The 21846-nt window shown below is 49.0% G+C and overlaps 1 protein-coding gene across 6 annotated transcripts in view; it reads left to right on the plus strand.

Moving 5' to 3' along the window:
- CD99 (CD99 molecule (Xg blood group)) overlaps positions 1 to 21116 on the plus strand; it is a 33022-nt gene extending 11906 nt beyond the window's left edge. The window contains exons 2-11 of one of the 6 annotated variants that reach the window (XM_027095522.1): positions 3051 to 3083; positions 4348 to 4386; positions 5649 to 5690; positions 6329 to 6397; positions 7658 to 7702; positions 10853 to 10897; positions 12863 to 12976; positions 19257 to 19313; positions 19641 to 19716; positions 20598 to 21116. In XM_027095522.1, coding sequence (XP_026951323.1) covers positions 3051 to 3083; positions 4348 to 4386; positions 5649 to 5690; positions 6329 to 6397; positions 7658 to 7702; positions 10853 to 10897; positions 12863 to 12976; positions 19257 to 19313; positions 19641 to 19716; positions 20598 to 20649 — 572 coding nt within the window. In that variant the 3' untranslated portion in view covers positions 20650 to 21116. The other 5 variants (XM_027095528.1, XM_027095525.1, XM_027095523.1 and 2 more) reach the window with 5 other exon arrangements.
- The last annotated feature ends 730 nt before the right edge of the window (positions 21117 to 21846 follow it).

Below are 21846 nucleotides of genomic sequence, written 5' to 3' on the forward strand. Positions count from 1 at the left end.
GCTGCACAGCTCCCCAGGAGGAGCCGGCGCCCAGGGTGGCCTTGGGGACGTCCTGGGGCTTGTCCTCGGTCTCGGGAGGAGGGAACCGAACAGATGGCTGGGGGGGGAGGGTGCACGGCGGTGGGGGAGGGCGCACGGCAGGGGGTGTGTGTGCTGTGGGGATGACTCAGGCCCTGCGTCTGGGGGGGCCGCCTCACATCTGGAGGTGTCCCCTTCCGCATCTGGAGGTTGGAGGGGCCGCCTGGAAGCTGCAGAGGCGGTGCAGGCTGCCTCCGATGGGCTGGGCAACGGCAGCCGGAAGAGAAATGCCTGGGTGTCCCCCTCGGATGCCCGGCCCCTCCCCCAGCCCCACTGGGTCTGCTGTTCCTGGGTTTTCGTGCGGGACCCCGGGGGCTCAGCAGAGGGCTCTGAGTTGAGCCATGAGCTCTCCTCTAAGCGAGGCCACGTCAACGGTACTCAGGAGCCCAGATGCACGGGGAGCAGGGCGGGGCACGGGGAGCGGGGTGGGGCACGGGGCCCAGGTGGGCTGGGGAGGCTCCAGGCCCTGGACACGGAGCTACCAGGCAGACAGACAGACATGTGCACGCATGCTCATACGCAGGGCACAGACACGCATACATACACAACACTCACGATGCATATTCGCGCGCGCGCGCGCCCATGAGCACATACCTGCACCGCACACGCACCAGTGCACGTGGACATGCATGTGCACAGGTACACGTGGGCACGCGTGCAGTTCACCCACATGCAGTGTGCACGCCCGCGGGTGCACGTGGTCACAGACACTCGCACACGAGTATACTCACGTGCACATCCGTACACAGACACACCCACACAGGAGCATGCGCGCGCACGCATCACGTGTAGCAACATCTTACGTTCAAGTGTGTTGCTGTTGGTTTCAACATTCCAAAGAGCCTTGTCTGCTTGTTTTTTCCAAATCCCCGTCCGAAACGCAGCATCGTCCGCTCCTTGAATCGCTCTGTTTGGGGTTACTTGCCTCCCCCCGCCACAGTCAGGTGTGGAGGCGTCCCGATGGCAGGGGCGCTGAATATCTCAGGAAGGTCCCAGCGCCGTCGCTTCGGCAGAGGGAGCGTAGAGGGAGTGATAACGGTTGTGGGTCTCTAAGCAGACGTACAGGACCAGAGACGCGCATGTATGTGTAGGCTTTGCACCTGCCCGGGGCGGGGGGGGGTCTTCGGGGCTGAACAAATCCCACCCTCCCCAGCCGCCCTGGCTACCACGTGGACATCTGCCACATGCTGCAGGAACAGCTGAAACCACACCTGTCCCTTCCGAGCTCTGAGATCCAGAAACCAGCGCCCCTCCCCCTGCGAGGGCTGGGGTCCGTCCGACGCAGGGCCTTCCCAGATGCTGCTGCTTCTGCTGCCTGTTGTTTTCTTTGTTTTTAATTCGGGGGCACATCTCATTGTTCATGTCGTAGTTTTTATGGAAGTAGAGTTGACTTACAATATTAGTTTCAGGTGTACAGCAAAGTGATTCAGTTATATATATATATATATGTAGCAGATTCTTTTCCCATGTAAGTTATTACAAGATATTGAATAGAGTTCTGTGGGCTCTACAGTAGGTCCTTGTTGTTTATCTATTGTATATATAGTCATGTGTATCTGTTAATCCCATACTCCTAATTTATCTGTTCCCCCCTCCCTTTCCCCTTTGGTAACCGTAAGTTTGTTTTCTATGTCTGTGAGTCTGTTTCTGCTTTGTAGATAGATTCATTTGTGTCGTAGTTTAGATTCCACATATAAGTGATATCATAGGGTGTTTGTCTTTCCCTGTCTGACTTTCTTCCTTTAGTATGACAATTTCTAGGTCCATCCACGGTGCTGCAAATGGCATGATTTCATTCTTTTTTACCTGCCTGCCTGTTCTTAATACACACATGGAAAATCACACACACAAATACACTTCCCAAACTGCACGTAGACACACTTACACATGGGCACACGCCCAAACTACACACGTGCACATACAAAACCCCACATATACACATACACTACACACACCACAAATACACACATGCCAACTGCACTTAGACACACACATGTGCACACATGCAAACCACCCACACACCTACACACAAAACCCCGTGGATCCCAAACAACTCAGTAAACGGACACACACACACACCCCCAATCGCTCACACACATAGCTGCGCGCACACACACACACACACACACACACACACACACGAGAGAGAGACAGAGACAGAGACAGAGACAGAGACAGAGACAGAGAGAGAGAGTTACAGGCTGACACCTATCTGTGAGACATTCAGGGGGACTGAACACATTGCAACCTTCTGGAGGCCCCCGGGGATGAAGGTGGCTTGTTACACGCCCAGCACTTCCTGACATGGGACATGTGTGCCCTTTGCTTCTGCCCCTGCAGGACGATCCTCCGACCCGCTGTCACCCTCCTTTCCGCTGACCGGACGGTCCAAGTGGACTGTTCCCCGATTCCCTAACTGTGCTTTCCTTCAATCCATCATTAATTGGATAGAAATAGAAATCGTATTGAAATTGCTTCAGTAAAGCAGTAGCAACAGGATAGAAGCACCGTGGAATTAAAGGCAGTTTCCCCCCTTCTCTGGGATCACAGGAAATTTAAAAGAAAGTTTACCTTTTTCTGGGTTGTCTGGTGTTTCTACGAGAAGTACATTTTGGTCGCATAATTACAGAGATGTTTTTCTCTCCATGTTTTTTCTCCATCATGTATTGGAAATCGTTACTCACCTATTTCAAAACACCTGCTTTTTTAGACCAACGCACGTGCAGAATTATCATGGTTCCCCACTAATTTAATTGCTGCTAAACTCTAAGGATGTCCATAATGTAAAACCTAAGCTGACATGTTCTTACGTTTACACATGAGAGTGAATATTTCAAATGAGAAATCACAGCATGTGATGCATTTTCAAAGCCGCCAGACATCTCAAAATCATGCCCTTTTTTAATTGTCTTCTTAATTTCCCAATTTACTTTTATTTGACTTATTTCTAATTGGACTCTTTTTTCTTTTAGGCCAGGATTTAGATTTATCGCATGCCCTTGATGGTGAGTAACATTAAAACATTTTGTAAACTACAGGGAATATTTTATTGGACTGTAGTCAATCTTTTGAAATATGTCTTACTGTGATAACCAGACTCACGTAGGATGAGGAAAATCAACATGCCCTTGTCAGGGTAAATGAACCTTTTTTGGTGGAATAATTTCCACGTTCTGTGGTGGTGAATGAATGCCACGTGGGCTTGCCATGCGCTTGGGGAAGGGGCTGGTCCCCCGTGGGCTGGTCCCCCGTGTGCTCACTGATTCCATCCCTTGGCTGGTGGCTGCATGACCCCAGTCTCTGCCTCTGCCTCACGTGCCTCTATGTTTTCCCATTTCCTTCTGATAAAGGCACTCGTCTATAAGGGTTTGTGCTAATCCACTGTGACCACATCTTAACCAGTGTTTCCAAATAAGGTCACGTTCTGAGGTTCCCAGTGGATGTGAATTTGGGAGCCCAGTATTCAACCGAAAACATCTTTTTTTTTTTTTTAATTGGAGTACAGTTGCTTTCCAATGTTGTGTTAGTTTCTGCGGTACAGCAGAGTGAATCGGTCATACATATGTATACATCCCCTCTGTTTGGGATGTCCTTCCCACTTAGGTCACCACAGAGCACTGAGTAGAGTTCCCTGTGCTCTACAGTAGGTCCTCGTTAGTTACCTAGTTTATACATAGTACTGTATGGATGTCAGGGCCCCAAGATATCTTTTTCACTCCTGGGGTCCGATGCAGAGGTGTGAGTCAAAACCGTGAGGGCAGTAGTATTCCCCAAAGCCAGCGGGGGTTAAGTCTTCTTCTTGATGATGGAACCCTCACTGGCTGGTGGGGAGAGATGCCGGGGAGGTGTCTGTGGTCCTAATGGCCTCAGCCCACACTGCCTTGGTTGCCTGGGGGTCCCAAGGAGCAAAAGGTGTGCTGCACGCAGTGAATGTGCACAGCCTTTGAGCCGAGGGTCCCGTGTCCCTCCTTCTCCCACACAGGTCCCGGGCTCTCCCTCGTGTCCTGTGTTCTCCCGGGTTCCCCTTTCCCTCACAGTCCCCCCACTTGGCGTCATGAGGTGGGAGGGGTCCTTGGTCTCCGTGGCAGCCATGGTCGACATCATCCTATGTTCCTGTTGCCGTGGGTCCTCCAGTGCTTGGCCACTGCCAGGAAAAAACGATGCTTCAAACGTTTTCTGAGTCTTTTTAAGGAAAACAGAACAGTGTCGGGAGTTGCTTTCTGTTTCCCAGCTGCGAGTTTTACTGACAGAAATGTCTTTTCTCTTTAGACAAGAAACCCACTCCGATCCCACCAAAAAAAGCCACCGGTAAGAAGCAAAGGCGCCCAACATGCAAACACAGCCGAGAAATCGTTGTCGTGCGCCCCAGTTTTCCCAAGAGCTTGGTGAGACGTAGTCAGCGATTCACCGGCTCTGGATCCAGCCTGGTTAATATTTGAATTATGCTGGGATGCGGGTGCTTTCAAGGCCACAGAGGCTGTAAGAGAACGGACGCTGACACTTTGGCGAGATGCGTTTGGGTCCCCTGGAAGGCATCTCGGGATGCCTTTCTCCTGAGTGTCTGTCCCTGGTTTTGGATACTCATTTCTTGGCAGGAACAGTTTTAGGACCCTGGGACCCTCCTATAAGCCATGAGCAAACTTCGATCTCAGCCTCTAGGAGGAGCCTACTAGCTGTCACTAACCCTTTCCAGTAAACGTCAGGAATCAGACCGATCGTGGAATTGACCAAGGTCAGAGTTACTGGTGGTTAGTCACCCACAGTAAAATCGATGCCCAGAGTTACAGAGCTCTTATCACTGATTTTTTAAAAAATGTGATAGCTCTCTTCAAATGTTGGGCTTCTCATCTAGAAGGGCATCTTATGAGGAAAAAGATAGCGTTGTTCAGAGCCAGGTCCTTGACCTGTGCAGGCACGCGGAGGATGCTGGACCAGTCATTATTGAACAATGGACTTTGCTCCCTGGGGCAGCAACGGTGTTTCCCAGTCGTGACTCGTGATGGGTCAGTACATCGTGTTGGGTGGATACACAGGCTCACCTAGATGTTGCTGGGACTTGCAAAGAGTCCTTAAAACTAAGAAGGCAACCTCAGAAGCCATCAGGAGTTGTCACATCATTTTGTCAAGCACACCTGGGTCAGTTGAATCATTTTCTTGGTGGGCACAAGCCCAGATCTGGCCTCAGACTTCCCCCCTTATCTCGTACTATCTACCTTGTGGAAGTTGTTGGCAACTTGGTAGGGGAAGATGCTAGGATGAACGGTCCCCGGGGAAGAACTGTCTGCAGGCGGAAGTTGGAATTTCAACTCGGTCCATGGGGCGTACTTGTTTTATAAATTACTTGCATTGTTTTGGTTTGGTTTTTGCCTTTTATTCCTTTCCTTGGAGAGAAGGAGGATATGGATACAGTCAGGAATTTGGTTTTTCTGTTGAGACGTTGGTCAGACTGATACTCAGGAAAGTGTTTGGAGATGTGGAGATGCAGTGTTTCCTCCATCTATTAAGGAAGTCATTTCTGTTCCTCGTTTCACCCAGAGCTTCAGTATTAACTATCTGTTTTTCTCCTTTAGATGATAACTTCAATTTAGAAGATGCCCTTGGTGGAGGGAGCAGTAAGTGGTACCTCTTAAATCTCCTATGTGTCTGACTGGCTTATTTATCATTGCAAAGAGGCTTGTCTCTTTTACATAAGTCGAATTCGTTTTTACGACGAAAACCTAAGGAATAGATGTATTGTTTGTTGTGGTTGAGTTTTTCTGGCTTTTATCCGTAGGCCTGCTTTTATTTTAAAGCTCTTACAGTCTTTTGGGGTGATATAAGACAAACTGAATGTCCTTGCCGGGGCTGGCCTCGTGGGTGCGTAGGGTCACACAGGGCTCCACACTCAGAAGGGCTTCCCTCCTCGGTGGACTGCTCTGTGGCCGCCATATTGAATTTCTTAGTACAGTTTAAACAAGGGACCCTGCATTCTCATTTTGCCCCGGGCTCCGCAAACTCTGTAGCTGGTCCAGCCGTCTGCTTTATTTTCTATTGGAAATACATGAATTTAAGTATTGCAGCTGGATGATGATGGAAAGAAGTCCACAGGTGCCTGTGTGTACGGGTATCCCCATCATGACAAAGTACTTGCCCCGCCACGACAAAGGACATGCTTCCGTTTCTAACTGTTTAGTAAACCATTTGTGTGCAAATGCACGTTTTGTTGTTTTGACTGCAAAGTGCTCATAATTGCACTTCTCCTCTTTTACAGATGACCCGGTGACACCCGAAGCACCCAAACCAAAACCTAATCCAAACCCCAAGCAGCCCGGCTCTTCTGGTAAGACCTTCTCGCCCCTGTGGGTCCTTGTGTGTTTCTCAGAGTACAGCGATTTCCATGTCAGCTGAAAGGAGGTAATTTCAGATTTAGCGCGATCTTACTGTGAACGGTAATGCCCATCTTCCAGTCATGGAAAACAGTTTTCAAAAAGACATTTTTGGTTCGGGTTTGATTTTTAGTTTGCTGATTTAACTTCCAAGGTTTTAATGGAAACTTTAAAACATTAAATATAAGATTTTAAATATAGAGAATCAATATGGAGAAAAGTATCAGCTTGTTCTTTCCCTTTAGAGAAGCTCTTGGTTTTGTTTTTTTTTTAAAGGTTTTTGCCGCCTTTTTTCGGACACATCATAGTATTCTCTGAGTATTTGAGCAACATCAGTGTTCTGAGTTGAATGGCTGTTGAAACTTCAGATTTTGAGTTGGCTTTTTTGATTGTTTATACATTAGTTTAATTTTTAATGCAGAAAAGTAGAAATACTGTCCATCCTCTACCACAGTGAAGATGGTTTTTCTCCCTAGTATTTTATATCAATTTAAATGAAACAACTGTTAAGTAAAACTGTCAATCTTTTATTCACACTGTGTCATAACATTATGTTTTGCTTATTAGTATTCCATAAGCATTTTCTTATGTCATTTAATAATTTTTATCATATGACTTTTCTTGGCAGTTATATACTGTCATAACTAATCCCTAATTTTGAAAATGTTATGTTTCTCTGCTATTTTAGAAGTATGAGTTGCAAAGCAAATTGAAGCCACCTTCACATGCTTTCTTATGGTTTTATTTCTTTTTTTTTAATGAATAAATAATTTTATTTATTTACTTATTTTTGGCTGCGTCGGGTCTTCGTTGCGGTGCGTGCACTTCTCATTGCGGTGGCTTCTCTTGTTGCGGAGCACGGGCTCTAGGCGCGCGGGCTTCAGTAGTTGCGGCACGCGGGCTCTGTAGTTGTGGCTCGCGGGCTCGGTAGTCGTGGCGCACAGGCTTAGTTGCTCCGCGGCATGTGGGATCTTCCCAGACCAGGGCTCGAACCTGTGTCGCCTGCATTGGCAGGTGGATTCTTAACCACTGCGCCACTGGGGAAGTCCAGTAATTGTATCTTTGAAAGATTCCTTCCATAGAGTAGTACGTTTATGGGGTTCCCCGCCACTCCATGTCTGCTTTTGATTCTGATACGTTTCCCTTCACCCCAAGACATCAAGACACTCCCGACGGTTCTGATGTGAGACATGATGCTGTCTTTTTCCTTCTAGATGGCTTTTCGGATTCGGACCTTACTGATGGGACTTCAGATGGAGGTAGGGTTCCCCTTCTTTTTTTGTCTTTCTCTCTCTTTTTTTTTTTTTTTTTTAATCTTTTGTCTGCGCCGCGCGGCATGTGGGATCTTAGTTCCCCGACCAGGGATTGAACCCACACCAGGAAGGGCAGAGTGTTAACCACTGGACCGCCAGGGAAGTCCCTCCGTTTTTTATTTTATATTGGAGTAGAGGTGATGAACAATGTTGTGTTAGCTTCAGGTGTAGAGCAGAGTGAGTCAGTTCTACATAGACACGTGTCTGTTCTTTTTCAAATTCTTTTCCTGTGTAGGTGATTGCAGAATATTGAGTGGAGTCCCCTGTGCTCTACCGTAGGTCCTTTTTCCACCTCTGTCTTTAAAATCTTAGGTCCATGTGGAGGCAAAGCAGTATTTAAATATAATAAATAAATAAGTGTAAAATTAATATATGCTTAGAATAGTTATAACTTGATGAAAGATATAGTCTTTTTTATGTACTTATGTATGTATAAATGATAGTGTATACGTATGTTACATATAAATTTATTTGTACTATATTCATCTGTTATGCATATGTAATCTAAAATAGGTATATGTGTAGTATATGTGTATGCAATATATAAGGCGTAGCCAGACACAAGGTAAAGATCTTCTCCCCCAGGATTCCTTTGGGCCACCCTCAGGAGGTGGGGAAAGACTGTGCGTCAGCCTTGAATTTGGGCCTCACTCTTGGCCCACAGCCTCCTAGGAGGGCTGCAAACTCAGAGCCTCTGGACCTCCCCCTGGAGGGAAGCTTCTTCCATGGCAGTTAACTCCAGCTTCCCCCGCCAGGTAGAAAACCCTGGCTTCAGCCCCCAGTTTGGGAAATCTTTTATTTCTAACTCTGCCATCGAGCTCTGGTTCTTGTTTGTTTCTTGGAGAATGGAGCGTAAACGGTGAATAATAATAATAAGATGACGTGAAGATTTCCCAGGAGGTGACCCATGACTCTGACATCCTTGGGGAGGGACTTTCATGCTCTGACGTCTCCCCACACTCCCGCCCTGACCCGTGTTCTCCCCGCTGCGTGTAAAATCTGTTTATTGTCCCTTCCCTTTTTAAGCATTTAGGTTATACCAGTTTCTTTTTTTTTTTTAATAAAAAAATAACATTTTTATTTGTTAACTGCCTGATACTCCTTAATACTTTTTTTTGAGTTTATCGTTGCTGTACAGTATTGTATAAGTTTCAGGTGTATGACGTAGTGATTCAGTATTTTTCTAGGTTGTACTCCATTTAAAGTTATTATAAGATATTGGCTCCATTCCCTGTGTTGTGCAATCTATCCTTGTAGCTTATTGATTTTATATATAGTAGTTTGTACCTCTTAATCCCCTCCCCCTATTTTGCCCATCCCCCTGGGCACAGACTGGGAACCACTCCTCCCTACTGGGAACCACTGGGAACCACTCGTTTGTTCTCTATATCTGTGAGGCTGCTTCTTTTTTTTATTTTCACTAGTTTGTTGTGATTTTTAGATTCTGCACCGGTTTCTTGTACGTATCTTTACGCTTTGATATTGGATGTCCTCCATGTGGTTCCCTTAAGGTGGTTTCTAAGAAGTAGGGTTTCTGAAAGGAGTTCCCACTTTTACATCCCTTCATGGATTGCTACATTGCTTTCCAGGATGGCTGGGATCGTTGATAGTCCCACTGGTAAGAGGACCATGTAAGAGATTGCTGGGTTCATTCCTCTCTGGCCTGCCTTAAATGTTACTGGAAACATTTTTGCTTTGAATCCTTGCTTGTTGGAGTGCCATTGATTGACATCAATGGATGAACCAGCCCCCAAAGGGTTATAAGTCTGTTTCTATCAGTCACGCCCTTACGGTGACATGCTTTTTTATCATCTCGTTTGCCTTCTACCGGGAATGCCCCTACCTCCCCTCTTGAGCTCACATACCTTTCAGAGTAAACCCCTTCTACCCTGGTCCCCAAAGTCATGTCTGCAGTGGCTAGCTGTCTACCTTCTAATTGGTTTTCCGTTTAAATTTACATCTCTAGGTGCTGTACAAGATCGCCCCATTTTGAGGAGTGTAACAGACAGGATTCTAGTTTGATACCCGTGTAACGTGCTCTTACCCACTGAATGTAACAGGCCGTACGCTGGCTCTGTAGCTGCGTAACATGCAGCCCCTCCTTTGTAGCAGGCAGTGTTGCTCCATAGCCATGTAACATGCAGTGCCTGTGTGACTATACTGTAAAGACACACTGGGAGTGACTGGCTGACATTAAACAAAGCTGAAGGCACCCTCACAAGTGTACAGTCCACTGGGTGGATTCCTGGTTTGTGCACTAATAATTGTACAAGCATCAGCTTAACATCAAGTATCAGGAATGGCCTGACGGTCCAGTGGTTAGGACTCTTCGCTTTCACTGCCGAGGGTGCAGGTTCAGTCCCTGGTCGGGGAGCTAAGATCCGCAAGCTGCGTAGTGTGGGCAAAAAGAAAAAACAAAACGAGACAAACAACAACAAAAACATCGAGTATCCCTTGGCATTAAATGTGGAAAAAGTAGAGGGGGTGGTGAAGCGGCATCCCTTAGCCCCGGGGAAAGCACGAAGGAAGACCATACCCAGAGGTGGTGGGTCCCTGGATGGCACATGGCTGACAACCACCCCTAGTGAGACTGGGGGCCTGAGAGGTAACAGGAATGTGCCTGGGATGACCCCATAGCCATGCGAGCATCTAGGTTTCTTAGTTTCTTTTTTTTCTCCACTTTTTTTTCTCTCTTTTTTTTCTCTTTTTTTTCTTCAAGGGTGGAGTAGAGCTGTGCACACTTCTCAGGTGGGCTCTGAGGCCCTTGCTGGGTTTCTCCCCGAATCCCTGGGGGACTTTGAAGACTCAGTGGGTCTCCTGGGGCCCACCATGGGGCCAGGGGGTTGAGTCAGGTGCCAAGCCTGGATTTCAGGGACACGGGAGCAAGACAGGTGATACCTCCCGCAGAATGAGGACAGCCCCTCCCATCAGTGGAAAGGGACACCCTGATATTAACGGCCTCATCAGTCCCACGGTCATTCCTCTTAAGGAACCTTCACAACCCAGGGTCAGAGGAGCTGGTCCTTGGTATGAGTTTTCGGTTACCGAACGTCTTCCCAGCGCCATTTGTCACCAAGCCTCATTCCTCTCTTACAGGAGGCGGTGATGGCGGCAACCAGAGGCCTGGAGGGGCGGAGCAGGGTACGTACCCCTGGTTCCTGATGTCCTGGGTTCCTCACGTGTACTATTGAGGAAAGCAGGAGCCAGTGGTCACAGCCTCACTTTTAGTATTTGCAGCGTCATCTGAAAGATACTGGCATGAAGAATGGTTCTCTGGACACGCGTTCCAAGGGGGCTCAGCGGAAACACAGGCAGACCCCGGAGATGCTGAGGATTCAGGTCCAGACCACCGCAGTCAAGCGAATATCACGATACCGCAAGTCGCACGAATTGTATGGTTCCCCGGTGCATCTAACAGGGATGTTCACACTACACTGTAGTCTGTTCAGTGTGCAGCGGCATTATGGCCAAGAAAAAACACCACGTGCAGGCCTAGATTTATAAAACTTTTTATTGCTAATGAATGCTCACCACCCTCTGAGCCTTCAGCGAGTCATAGGAGTAACGTCAGAGATCACGGATACCGTCACAAACAGAATCATGATGAAAAACTTGAAATATTAGAAGAATTACCAAAATGTGATGCAAAGACGTGAGGTGGACAAATGCTGTTGGAAAAATGGCGCTGATAGACTTGCCTGGCGTCGGGTGGCCACAAACCTTAAATTTGTTAAAAAAAAAAAAAACAGGGCTTCCCTGGTGGCACAGTGGTTGAGAGTCCGCCTGCCGATGCAGGGGACACAGTCTGGGAAGATCCCACGTGCCGCGGAGCGGCTGGGCCCGTGAGCCATGGCCGCTGAGCCTGCGCGTCCGGAGCCTGTGCTCCGCAACGGAAGGGGCCGCAGCAGTGAGAGGCCCGTGTACCGCAAAAAAACCCCCCAAAAACAAAAAAACCCACAGTGTCCGTGAAGCGCACTAGCTTGAGGTCTCCCTGCTGCCGACGGGATCTGCATTTTAAGTTCAGTCGCCCTCCCAAGGTGCCCTAAGAAGGAACGCCACCCATATTACCCAGGGGCCTCCAGAGAAACAGGACCGCTAGGATGTATAGAGATGAGTAGAAAGACACTTACTGTAAGGAGTTAGCCCACGTAGTTACGGAGGCTGAGAAGGGCCTCGATCTGCTGTCTGCACGCCGGACACTCAGGGAAGTGGCCAGTCAGTCCCCATGCGAAACACCGACAACCAGGACAGCGAATGGCGTAGGTCCCAGTCTGAGTCCAAAATCCCAAGAAGCAGGATCACCAATGTCCAAGGGCGGGAGAAGACAGACGTGCCAGTGCAGGCAGAGAGCAAATGGTCCCTTTGTGATCTAATCAGACCCTCAGTGGATTGAACGATGCCCGTCCACGTTGGTGAGGGCTTTTACCCAGGCTAACGGATTCGAACGTTATTTTTTTCTGGAGAGGGCCACATGGACACATCCAGAAATAAAGTGTTCCCAGCTGCCTAGCAGGCCCTGGCCAGTCCAGCTGACACATAGGGTGAACCGTCCATCACACCGTCCTTTTTATTCACGGGGGAGGATGTCTTGTGCACCTGCCGTGTCAAGAAGCAGCTGTAGATGTGGGACGGATGCAGGTAGTTTTAGAATTCTTGGTGGGGGGTGGAAACCCCGTCACCCTAGAGCACATGAGACTAACGAAGATGTGGGCGACTTTGATTTTTCGGAAGGTACATGAAGAGACGGCCATCTGGCTGCTTGAGGTCACACGGCCTCTGAATGGTCCCCGCTGGGATTTATCACCCACCTGAGACCTTCCTCACTGAGCTGGGAGGACAGCTGAGCTGGTCCTAGGGGTGGGGAAGAGGTGGGGTTTGGCCTCCCACTGGGAGCCAGTTCTTGGGTTGGAAACAGCTCGCGTAGTAAAACGAATTCCGAATTCCGACGTGGCTCCGGAGTGACGGGCCCTCCCTCCGTGGTTACCGGGAGCCCCTGCCTCTCAGGCCTCAGCCCCACCCTCTTCCTCCGGGCAGGGCCGCCAGCCCCCGGCGTGGTCCGTGCGCGAGGGTTACGTGTGTCACGGTGTCCTGTGCTTCCTTCCACAGCCGACTCCCCGGGGGTGGTCCCTGGGATCATCGGTGCCGTCGCAGTGGCCGTGGCCGGGGCCATCTCCAGCTTCATCGCCTATCAGAAGAAGAAGCTCTGCTTCAGAGAGAACGGTAAGGCGCTCACCGCCGCATCCTTTCCGTGGGGCCTTGCTGCTTTGAAAAGCGTGCTTTCTTTTAAAAAAAAGAACTAAAAAGCAGAGCTCAGGTTGGCACAAACACGTGGAAGGCGGCCGAGGGGGTCCTGAAGTGGCTAGAGAACTGGGATCTGACTTTGTGGCTTTGATCCCAGCGTCTCCTGTGTTTAGCCATGTGAGCTGGTGCAAGTTACTAACCATTCCATTTTGGGGGGCAGGCGTCCCCGTAACGAGGAGAGATGATAGTCTGCGCTTTAGAATTTTTGTGAAGGTCAATAAGGTCATTGTGAAGGTCAGTAAGGTCATGGGTGAAGGTCAGTAAGGTCATGGGGGAAGGTCAATAAGGTCATGGGTGAAAGTCTTGACAGGTTGCCTGGGAGAGAGTGAGTGTTGAAGAAATGTTAGTTCTTACGATTCATTCGTTGTTATTTACATGGACCGCCGAATACCACCGTTACCAGCACAGAGGTCGGAATTCCATCACCGGGCATTTTGGGACTTTGTACTCAAATGCTAAGTTACTTAGGATTCGTCCTGACATCAGTGAGTTCTGCTGTTCTGAGCACAGTTTATGTTTGTGCATCTCTGGAAGGCTCTGTCCAGGTCTGGCTTTGAGAACCAGCGAGGGCTGGGTTGCGGTGTTTGTGGCTGTGGCTGCCCATCCTCCATGGAGGAGGCTTGTGGTATCTGAACTTCCCTTCTGTGTATGACCCTAAGTCCTTATCCATACTTTGCTGTTGGCCATAGGTGTCATCTGCCTAAAGGACCCTTTCCTGAGGGTTCTTGGGAAATTCCCAGAAGACTTGATGGAGGCCAAGTTACCCTCTAGGGATGGAGTTTATCCTTCATCTTCCATCATTCCAGATTTCTAGGTTCACAGACACTATTTATAGCCTGAAATTAAAAGTCTGACACACTGTTTGGATTCAGAGACCTAAAATAAGAGGCCATTTTTATATCCCTCTGCTAGCAGTGGAGGGTAAGGGTGCCTGAGTGCATCTTATTTCCCTCGTGTGAGTGGGTCGCCTTCCATCTGGCCGCGCTCAGGAAAGTGTGGTTGGCTGGCGGAATGGTGGGCGTCCAGCAATGCCCAAATGGATAGATGACCAAGTTCCAGGAGATACTTACAAAAGATCTACAGTTAGAACCAAGTGGGGGGAAACAGCACAAAAGAAAACACCGTTTTCTTTTGCTTCTCCTAGAACGAGCGAAGACTTAAAAGACTAGGGATTCGATAGAAGTGAATTTCTGTTTCCTTTTCAATCACACTTTCCACTTTCTCTGAAGATACTCAAACTCAGAGCTTGACGCCCAGCCAGGAGAGGAAGGCGCTCGCTAGGCAAGATAAACAGGAAGTCCTGGCCCCGAGATTTCCTGAAAATCTTCAGGTGAACCCCAGTTGGACTCTGGAATTACAAAGCATTTCTGTTACCGTGTGAACGGGATACATGACTCTCTGGATGTTCGTATGTCAAGACACAGGGATTTGAGGAAACACCCGAGAGTCTTAATAGACTTGACATCATCTCATATTTGGAAAAGGGATTCAGAAATTGGGAAAACCAAGTGTTCTGCATCCCACCCTACCCCACCCCGGGGTCTTGGTCTTGGGTTCAAGCACTGTTCCCCCATTGCAGGGGGAAGGGATGGGCATGGAAACGGAAAGCTTCCCGGGTAGAAAGAGTTGAACGTACGATTTTCAAAACCAAAGCGAACTTTCTGAAGAACTGGCTCAGAGCAGGCGAGGGTTCAACTTTCGCTTCCGGAGAGGCTGGCTCCATTCATTCCCCTAGAGTATGTCCTCCAGTCTGTCTTCGTAGGCTGAATTAACATTAGGTGCGACTTTAAATTTTTGATTTGCTTTGTGGTTTTCACAGGTCCATGCTCTTGAGCTGATGCAGATGCACAAAGAAAAAGGAAAAAAAAGGGGGGGGGGGTGAACCTTCATGAGGGAAGGGAGCGGGTGTTTCTGATTTCAGTAATTAAGCACTTTTGTCTCCAGCTGTAAAGTGTCCAGCAGTGACACAAAGAAACTTAGGTCCCTTTTCTCATATAAGCACCGAGTCTAACGCAAACAGTGAGCATCTTTCTGACTACGTGCGGTTTATAGACCTGCCTTATAGAATGAATTCAGTGTTTGTTGTCAGTTATGTGTTTTTATGAACAGAGATGGCCAGGTATCGGGTCCATGACGATGCTAGACCTTTTCAGGTCCGTGCAGGACTATTGTATAGGCTTTATTTCTGGGGTGGTTATTTTAAGGTGTGCAGCTGTGAGCTTGGAGGTTTCGTAAGGAGGATGTGGCTCCAGCGGGTACAGTGAGCTCGCGTCCTTGGAGGAAGCGTGGTTTGGGGTAAACCATTATTCTCTGAGCGTGGCGGTTTGCAGAGTGACTTTCCGGGACCTCGTTGTTGTATTGAATTTTGTAGTGTCTGTTGAATTTGCGCCAAGCTTCCTCTCGAGCACTTACGGGGGAAGCAGATGTGTTTTCCCAACGTGGAGACACATCCATCTAGTACTGTCAGTCTTGATATATACTTAGTTAAGAGCTTCTCCGTGTTACATTTTGTGAGAAGGTATGAGAAAACCTCCACGGCCAGCAAAGTTTGGTAGCTCTGTCTTTTATGCCTAAAGGTTTGAAGTTGTGACTCTAGGAGTTTAATCTGGTTTTCTTCCAAGTGATGCAAGCTGGCCTCTTAAAGCCGTTTTGGGACGCAGGCTCCTGGTTGATGTGTGTCTTTGCGTTTTCGTGGGTTGGGTTCAAGTCACCAGTTTAAATGATGGGTGACGCTGAGACTGACCCGCTGGGACAGGGCACAGTGTTTGGTTGTTGTCACTGGATGCGGTCGATAGCTGATTCTCGTTGCTCACTGCACATCCGCCAGCTGCTTCCCTTGTCCTTGATGGTAGCAGATTCTTGTGGCTTTGGTGAAATGAGCTACTGGCATGTCCTCTCCCTCCCTTCTTTCCTTCCTTCCTTCCTCCTTCCCTTCCTGCCTTCCCTCCTTTCCTCCCTGCCCCCCTTCCCTCCCCCCACTTAATTCTGGTGTCCACTCTGTGATGCTCTGCTCTGTCAGCCTGTCTCCTCAACTTCTGAGCCCAGAGGGCACCTTCCTAACCGCTCTCACTGCTGCCTGGGCTGTGGGCACGCACCTGAAGCAAACCTTTCGGACGTTTACTTCTCGTTGTTTGTTGGTTTCTCTTTCATTTTCCTTTCCTGACTTTCCATTTCAGATGAGTCGAAGACCTAGGGATGAGCAGAAAACCCCAGGTGGGGCCTCAAGATCGTCCTTTCCGATCCGTGTTTATCTACCAAGACGCAGAGTCGAAAGCAGACCTTGTCATTTGTCCTTTTCCTTATTAGTAAAACTGCCACCGTGATGTGTTTCTCCCAGACCAGATGCCATGCCTTGAATCCTATATGTTTTCTCCCTTCACGGTGCACAGAAGCGTATGATATGATATTTTAAGGCCCAGGTAGCTTCAGAATAAGGAAGAGAAATGCAGACATTTCCTTTTAACGTAAAATCCAACAGAAAGAAATGGTACCGGCGGGGGCTTCCATGAACGAACCAGGTTTCTCAGCATCCCCCATCCTTGCCAGTGTATCCTGCAGGGGGTGAGCCGTCCTGTTTTCAGAGTCCTGGGGCAAAGCCGGCCCTGGGTCATAGGGTTTCCTCTCTCACGCTCATGATGGAATTTTTACCCTTCTGATTCCATAGCCCCTGGATTTTTATGGTCCATTTCCATGAAGTATTTCCTAACTCTTGCTCAGATCAGTTTTTGCCAATTATGTGAATTTCCCAGTTCGCAGCGGGTGAAAAAAAAATCCACATATTTAGGCAAAACCTAAAAATCTCACGATCTTAAATTTCTGAGGTCAGCGGAGACGTGAGTGTTGGGATCTTGACACCCTAGAATTCTTGCATCCTTGTATATCCCCGTAAGCATGGAAGTCATCGCTGCATTTTTTTTTTTTTTCTTTTTAACATCAGACCATCTCCTTCTTGTGCTGGCTTCTCGGGCTTCCCTGGTGGCGCAGTGGTTGAGAGTCCGCCTGCCGATGCAGGGGACGCGGGTTCGTGCCCCGGTCCGGGAGGATCCCGCACGCCGCGGAGTGGCTGGGCCCGTGAGCCATGGCCGCTGAGCTTGCGCGTCCAGAGCCTGTGCTCCACAACGGGAGAGGCCACAGCAGTGAGAGGCCCGCGTACCGCAAAAAAAAAAAAAAAGAACCCTGCAACGGAGGCTCTCCGTGCTCCTCCCGTGGGCCTGGTCATCTTCCACCGGTCACCTTGATGGCCTTGACAGTGGTCACCTTGCTGGCCGTCTGGGTCTTTGAAGAAAGCGTCGCAGATTTCTTGGTTCTGATGAAATAAAGCCCGTGTCCCGGTTAGCACAGGGGTGCATTTAAATCGAATCTCTGTGCCCCAAGAATGAAGTCCTGGGTGTGATCTACAGATGAGACCCTGCCGGTCAGTGGTCTCTGGGGTCTACTTTTGGCCCCCAGTGCCTGCTGTGTTTACATAAACAGCCCGCACACAGAGAGACCCCGAAAGCTGCCATTGCTGTAGTTGCCTTCATAGCTCGAGTGGCTCCTGGCTTAAAAGAAAGGCATGTGAGCTGCTTTGGTTTTGAGTTTGAGATGGGGTGTGTTTGGCCTTCTAAGTGTTGAGGTTGCAGCGGGAAGATGCCCCTGGTGGAGCCCGGGTCTCCTCTTAGGGGTCCACGGGCTTGGGTTGGGCGCTTGGCATCGGGGAATCCGGCCCTGCATCCCTGACCACACGGCGCCGGCTAAACGGATCCCAGGGGGCCGATCCCTTTCCCCGCCCACGAAGCACCCACCCACTCTCAGGCTCTCCCCAAATGCTGGGCGTTGGTGACACCAACATCAAAACTGGGTGTGCCGGCATCCCCTCCCCCTCCCCCCAAATGTCTCTTCAGATAATGGATTGAACATGTCTTTTACTTGTTGGAAATAACGTTTGGCCCCACATGGATTTGGGTTTGGCTGTACTTTATTATTTCCCAGGGGCATTTCTTTTTTTCTTTTCCTTGAACATACCTAGATATAGGGTTTCTGCAGACCCATTAGAATATTTTGACTGGGTTTTTTCTTCCTTTGTTTTTCTTTTGGTAGGGAGATTCTTTGTCACGTGAAATTAAAGCACATTTAGGATTTATCGTCATAATAGTTGACTCTACAATGTGAGCGTGTTCAGAGCCTGCCTCCTGCCCGGCCAGCAGAAGACGTGACATTGGCAGTGACCGCCCTGCAGTGTTTTCACAGATCTCTTCAAACTCTCTCCTCTTTGGGTGTTTCTCTTTCTTTTTTTGTCATCTTAGAAGTTTGGTCTCTGACTGGGGTCTCCTTTCGTGGTTGGGGGAAAGGCTGGTGGCTCACAGAATCCATTTCATACAGACGGGGGGATGCGTGTTTCTGGGACCGGGATGAAAAGTGGTGTTGGGCGTTCACGCACGATGCTAACCCCAGATGCTGCGGTTTTGCAAAAATCAAAGCTTCGGGAATATAGGAGAACGGTCGTCAAGGGTCCCGTGAGCTACTTCAGTCCTTTTCACGTCATACGTGCTTCCGTGTCCCTTCCCAAGCATGCAGTAAAGAAATAAACATGTTCTGACTGGGAATCTCTCCTGCGTTTTTGTTTGTTTCTAACTGAAGTGTAGTTGGTTTACAATGTTGTGTTAATTTCTGCTGCACAGCAGTGATTCAGTTATACACATATACGTTCGCTTTCATAATCTTTTCCATGATGGCATATCCCAGGATATCGAATCGAGTTCCCTGTGCTCTACAGTAGGGCCTTGTTGTGGATCCATCCTCAGCATTAGCCGTTTGCATCTGCTCATCCCAATCTCCCACTCCATCCCGCCCTCCACCCTGTCGTCCCGTCCTGTCCCCCGCCCCGCTCGCCCGTGCATTTGGAATTCTGTCGCCTCGCACTGTATGCTGGGAGATCGTTTCTGGGGGCCGGCGGGGCGCGGCATGGCCCTCTTTGCGTTGACGTATGTGTGTTCGAAAACTTTTGGAGTAGAAATTGGGAAATAAAATGATAGATTGAAGAAGCATGGGAGCGAAGAAGCCAGACCCCGCGAGGTGCCCTTCGTGCCTTGATGACCAGGGCGGTCCTCTGCTTGGGGGCAGCGGATGGAGACAGGAGGTGGGAGGCCAGTTCAGCTTGAGAGTGACCATCAGGTTGTCTTGGTATTCACCCTCCTGGGGCGTTTTGTTCTTCTTGCAGCTGACCAAGGCGAGATGAACATGGAGAACCATCAGGGCACCAACGCCGAGCCACCCGGTAAGAAGCGCCCCGAGTGGCCCCCTCCCGCCCCCCCGCGGGTCTGTGTTACCTCCTCTCACCACTGTCCTGCTCAGATTCTTGGATGGGATCCTTTGTGTCTCGAAGTTTTCAAGGGGGTTCTCTGGGGAGATGCCACATAGACTTTCCGGGGCTTGAGGCTTCCGATGAGACCTAAGTCCGCTTCAAGTTCTCTTTAAATGTCGGCCAGGAGAGTTTTCCAAGTGTCGCCCCACTGCCGCATGGCCGGAGTCAGCAGCTGGCCGGATTGCATCTTCTGAGATGCACCCTTTGCAGCATTTTCACGTGCTGCGGTCACATTTACAGAATCCTCCCAACCTGGTGGAGAATTGGACCAAGAACAGGAGGTGGTGCAAATTATGGAAACTTCTCAGGGCCAGAGGCGGGACGTTCAGTGATTAGAACCACTTCTGAAAACGGCAGGAAAACACAAATTATGTGTCTATACACCTGTGTGTGTTTCTTTCTTTTGTTGGTGTATATATGTGGAGACCCACTCCTTTGCCCAAGAAAGGCAACATTTATTGCATAGGATGCCTGTGGAATTGACATAAGTTTGGGGTTTTTTTTTTAAACGTTTTTGGCCACACCCCACGGCATGCGGGATCTTAGTTCCCCAACCAGGGATTTGAACCCATGCCTTCTGCGTTATAAGGCAGAGTCTTAACCACTGGACCACCGGGGAAGTCCCGAGATAAGTTTTTAGTGAAAAGTTAACATAGTTTTAATTCTAAAAATACGGACGTTTAGAAAGTGTCTAGCTCGTTGCTCTTTCAAATAAGGGAAGGATGTGTAACATGAGCTATCCTTTTTTAAGGACAAGAAAATGCGAAAGAGACCTCCAAAACAGAAATGAACTGATCCGAAAATCTTAGCCCTGCATTGTTGTCAATGAACCAACGCCGTGGCCCCTCATTTACAGAATTATTTATTCTGAAATTTGTAGTTTACAGACATTTCTTACCGTCTCAGAGAAGTCGCGAGTAGAGAATGCCTCTTCTTAGTTTCTTTCTACTTTTCCCGAAGTGTCCGTTTTTTACGAGTGACCGTTGCATCGTAGTATGAAATGTACTGAATTGTTTTTTCTAACCCGTTGGATTTAGTTTTTGCTTTCTGTCAGCAGTGAGCTTTGAGCACACTTCTATCTTCTGTAGAAATAGCGTCACCCGCTTCTGGAATTTTCCACCTGCAGGTACTCGCGTGCTTGTCGGGGCCGCTGGGGGTGCCTTGTAAAATCTGTTCTTGTGTCTCGGTCCTCTGCAGTTCAACAGACCCTTCTGGAGAAATAGGAGGTCGGCAGCCAAGTGAGTCATAGCAGGGTCTCGAGCTGGCCTGCTGAGCCTCTCCAAAGATCGCCTGCAGGGACAGAGCGGCCCCGCTGGAAACAAGCCCCGGCTTGTCCGTGCCTTTGCTCAACTTGGGATTCCTGGTTTGAATCTTGAGGTGCGTCACCACCGTGCTGGGTGGGTGAGATTGACTTGGGATGAGTTTTGCCTCCAGAGGGCAATTACACTCACCTTCTCCACGGCCCTGAGGGGTTTCCCGTGTGCTGTGAAAGGCTGACCGACCAAGTCCCCGTCATTCAACCCCACTGAAGTTCCCCAACCAGAAACGCCGCGCTGTTTACCAATTGCCTGTAAATTGAATGCGTCTGAACCTCTGCCGACATTGACCTTTTTATAGAGTGAGGTAAGCCTTCGGCTAGTTTCCTCAAAAGTTCTTCCATTTACTAGGATTTTTTTTTTTCCCACACCAAACTAATAAAAAGAAATTAGAAACCAAGTACTTTTTACTTAATGTTTTGCCATGGGGTGACTTTTAAAAAAGGTTGTGAAACTAGTGGGATGGATCCCCTGTTCCCTTCTCTGGGGCTGTAAGACAGACGATCGCGGTAAGTGCTCGCTCTTTATAACATCTTGCAATGAACGGAATGCCTGCTCTTCTCCCGGTAACACACGATGACTTCTCCACCTTTAGAAGCATTTCCCCCGTTTAGGACCGCGCACGCACTGCACAGCGCCCAGAATGCTTGCTTTTATACAGAAGGGCTTTGCGTGGACTTTTGTGTTCATCTCGGGAAGTGCAGAAGCCCTGGTGTTGCAGACGGGCTGGACCCCACCCGTAGACTACCCTCCGCGGAAATATTAGTTTCCAGTGGCACAGGCTTGCCTCGTCTAAAGCTCTTAGGATAGTAACCCAGAGCAGTGGCGGTTTCCTGGGAAGACTTCCTCTTGTCACGGATGACGGTGTAAAGAACTGTTGTGTGTTTCACATCAGCCTCTCCAGGTTCAAAGGTATGACGTTAAGCACACCTGCGTGGGCTGCCTCCACAAATCACCTAACTTGGGAGAGGGCTGCTATGACGTATCAGTCATGAATGCTGGGTCTTTCTCCCTTCTGAAGCTCAGAAACTCTGCCAGTAGTTTGAGGGGTAGGCATCTGCGCCACCCCCTGCTGTTGAGGACTCAACCCCTCTCCACGCCCGTATCCTTTCTGTGACCTCTCCTCCCTG

The sequence above is a fragment of the Aethalodelphis obliquidens genome, unplaced genomic scaffold (genome assembly GCF_003676395.1).
Source record: "Aethalodelphis obliquidens isolate GAN/ISIS:26980383/991018 unplaced genomic scaffold, ASM367639v1 scaffold91, whole genome shotgun sequence".
Classification (NCBI taxonomy): domain Eukaryota; kingdom Metazoa; phylum Chordata; class Mammalia; order Artiodactyla; family Delphinidae; genus Aethalodelphis; species Aethalodelphis obliquidens.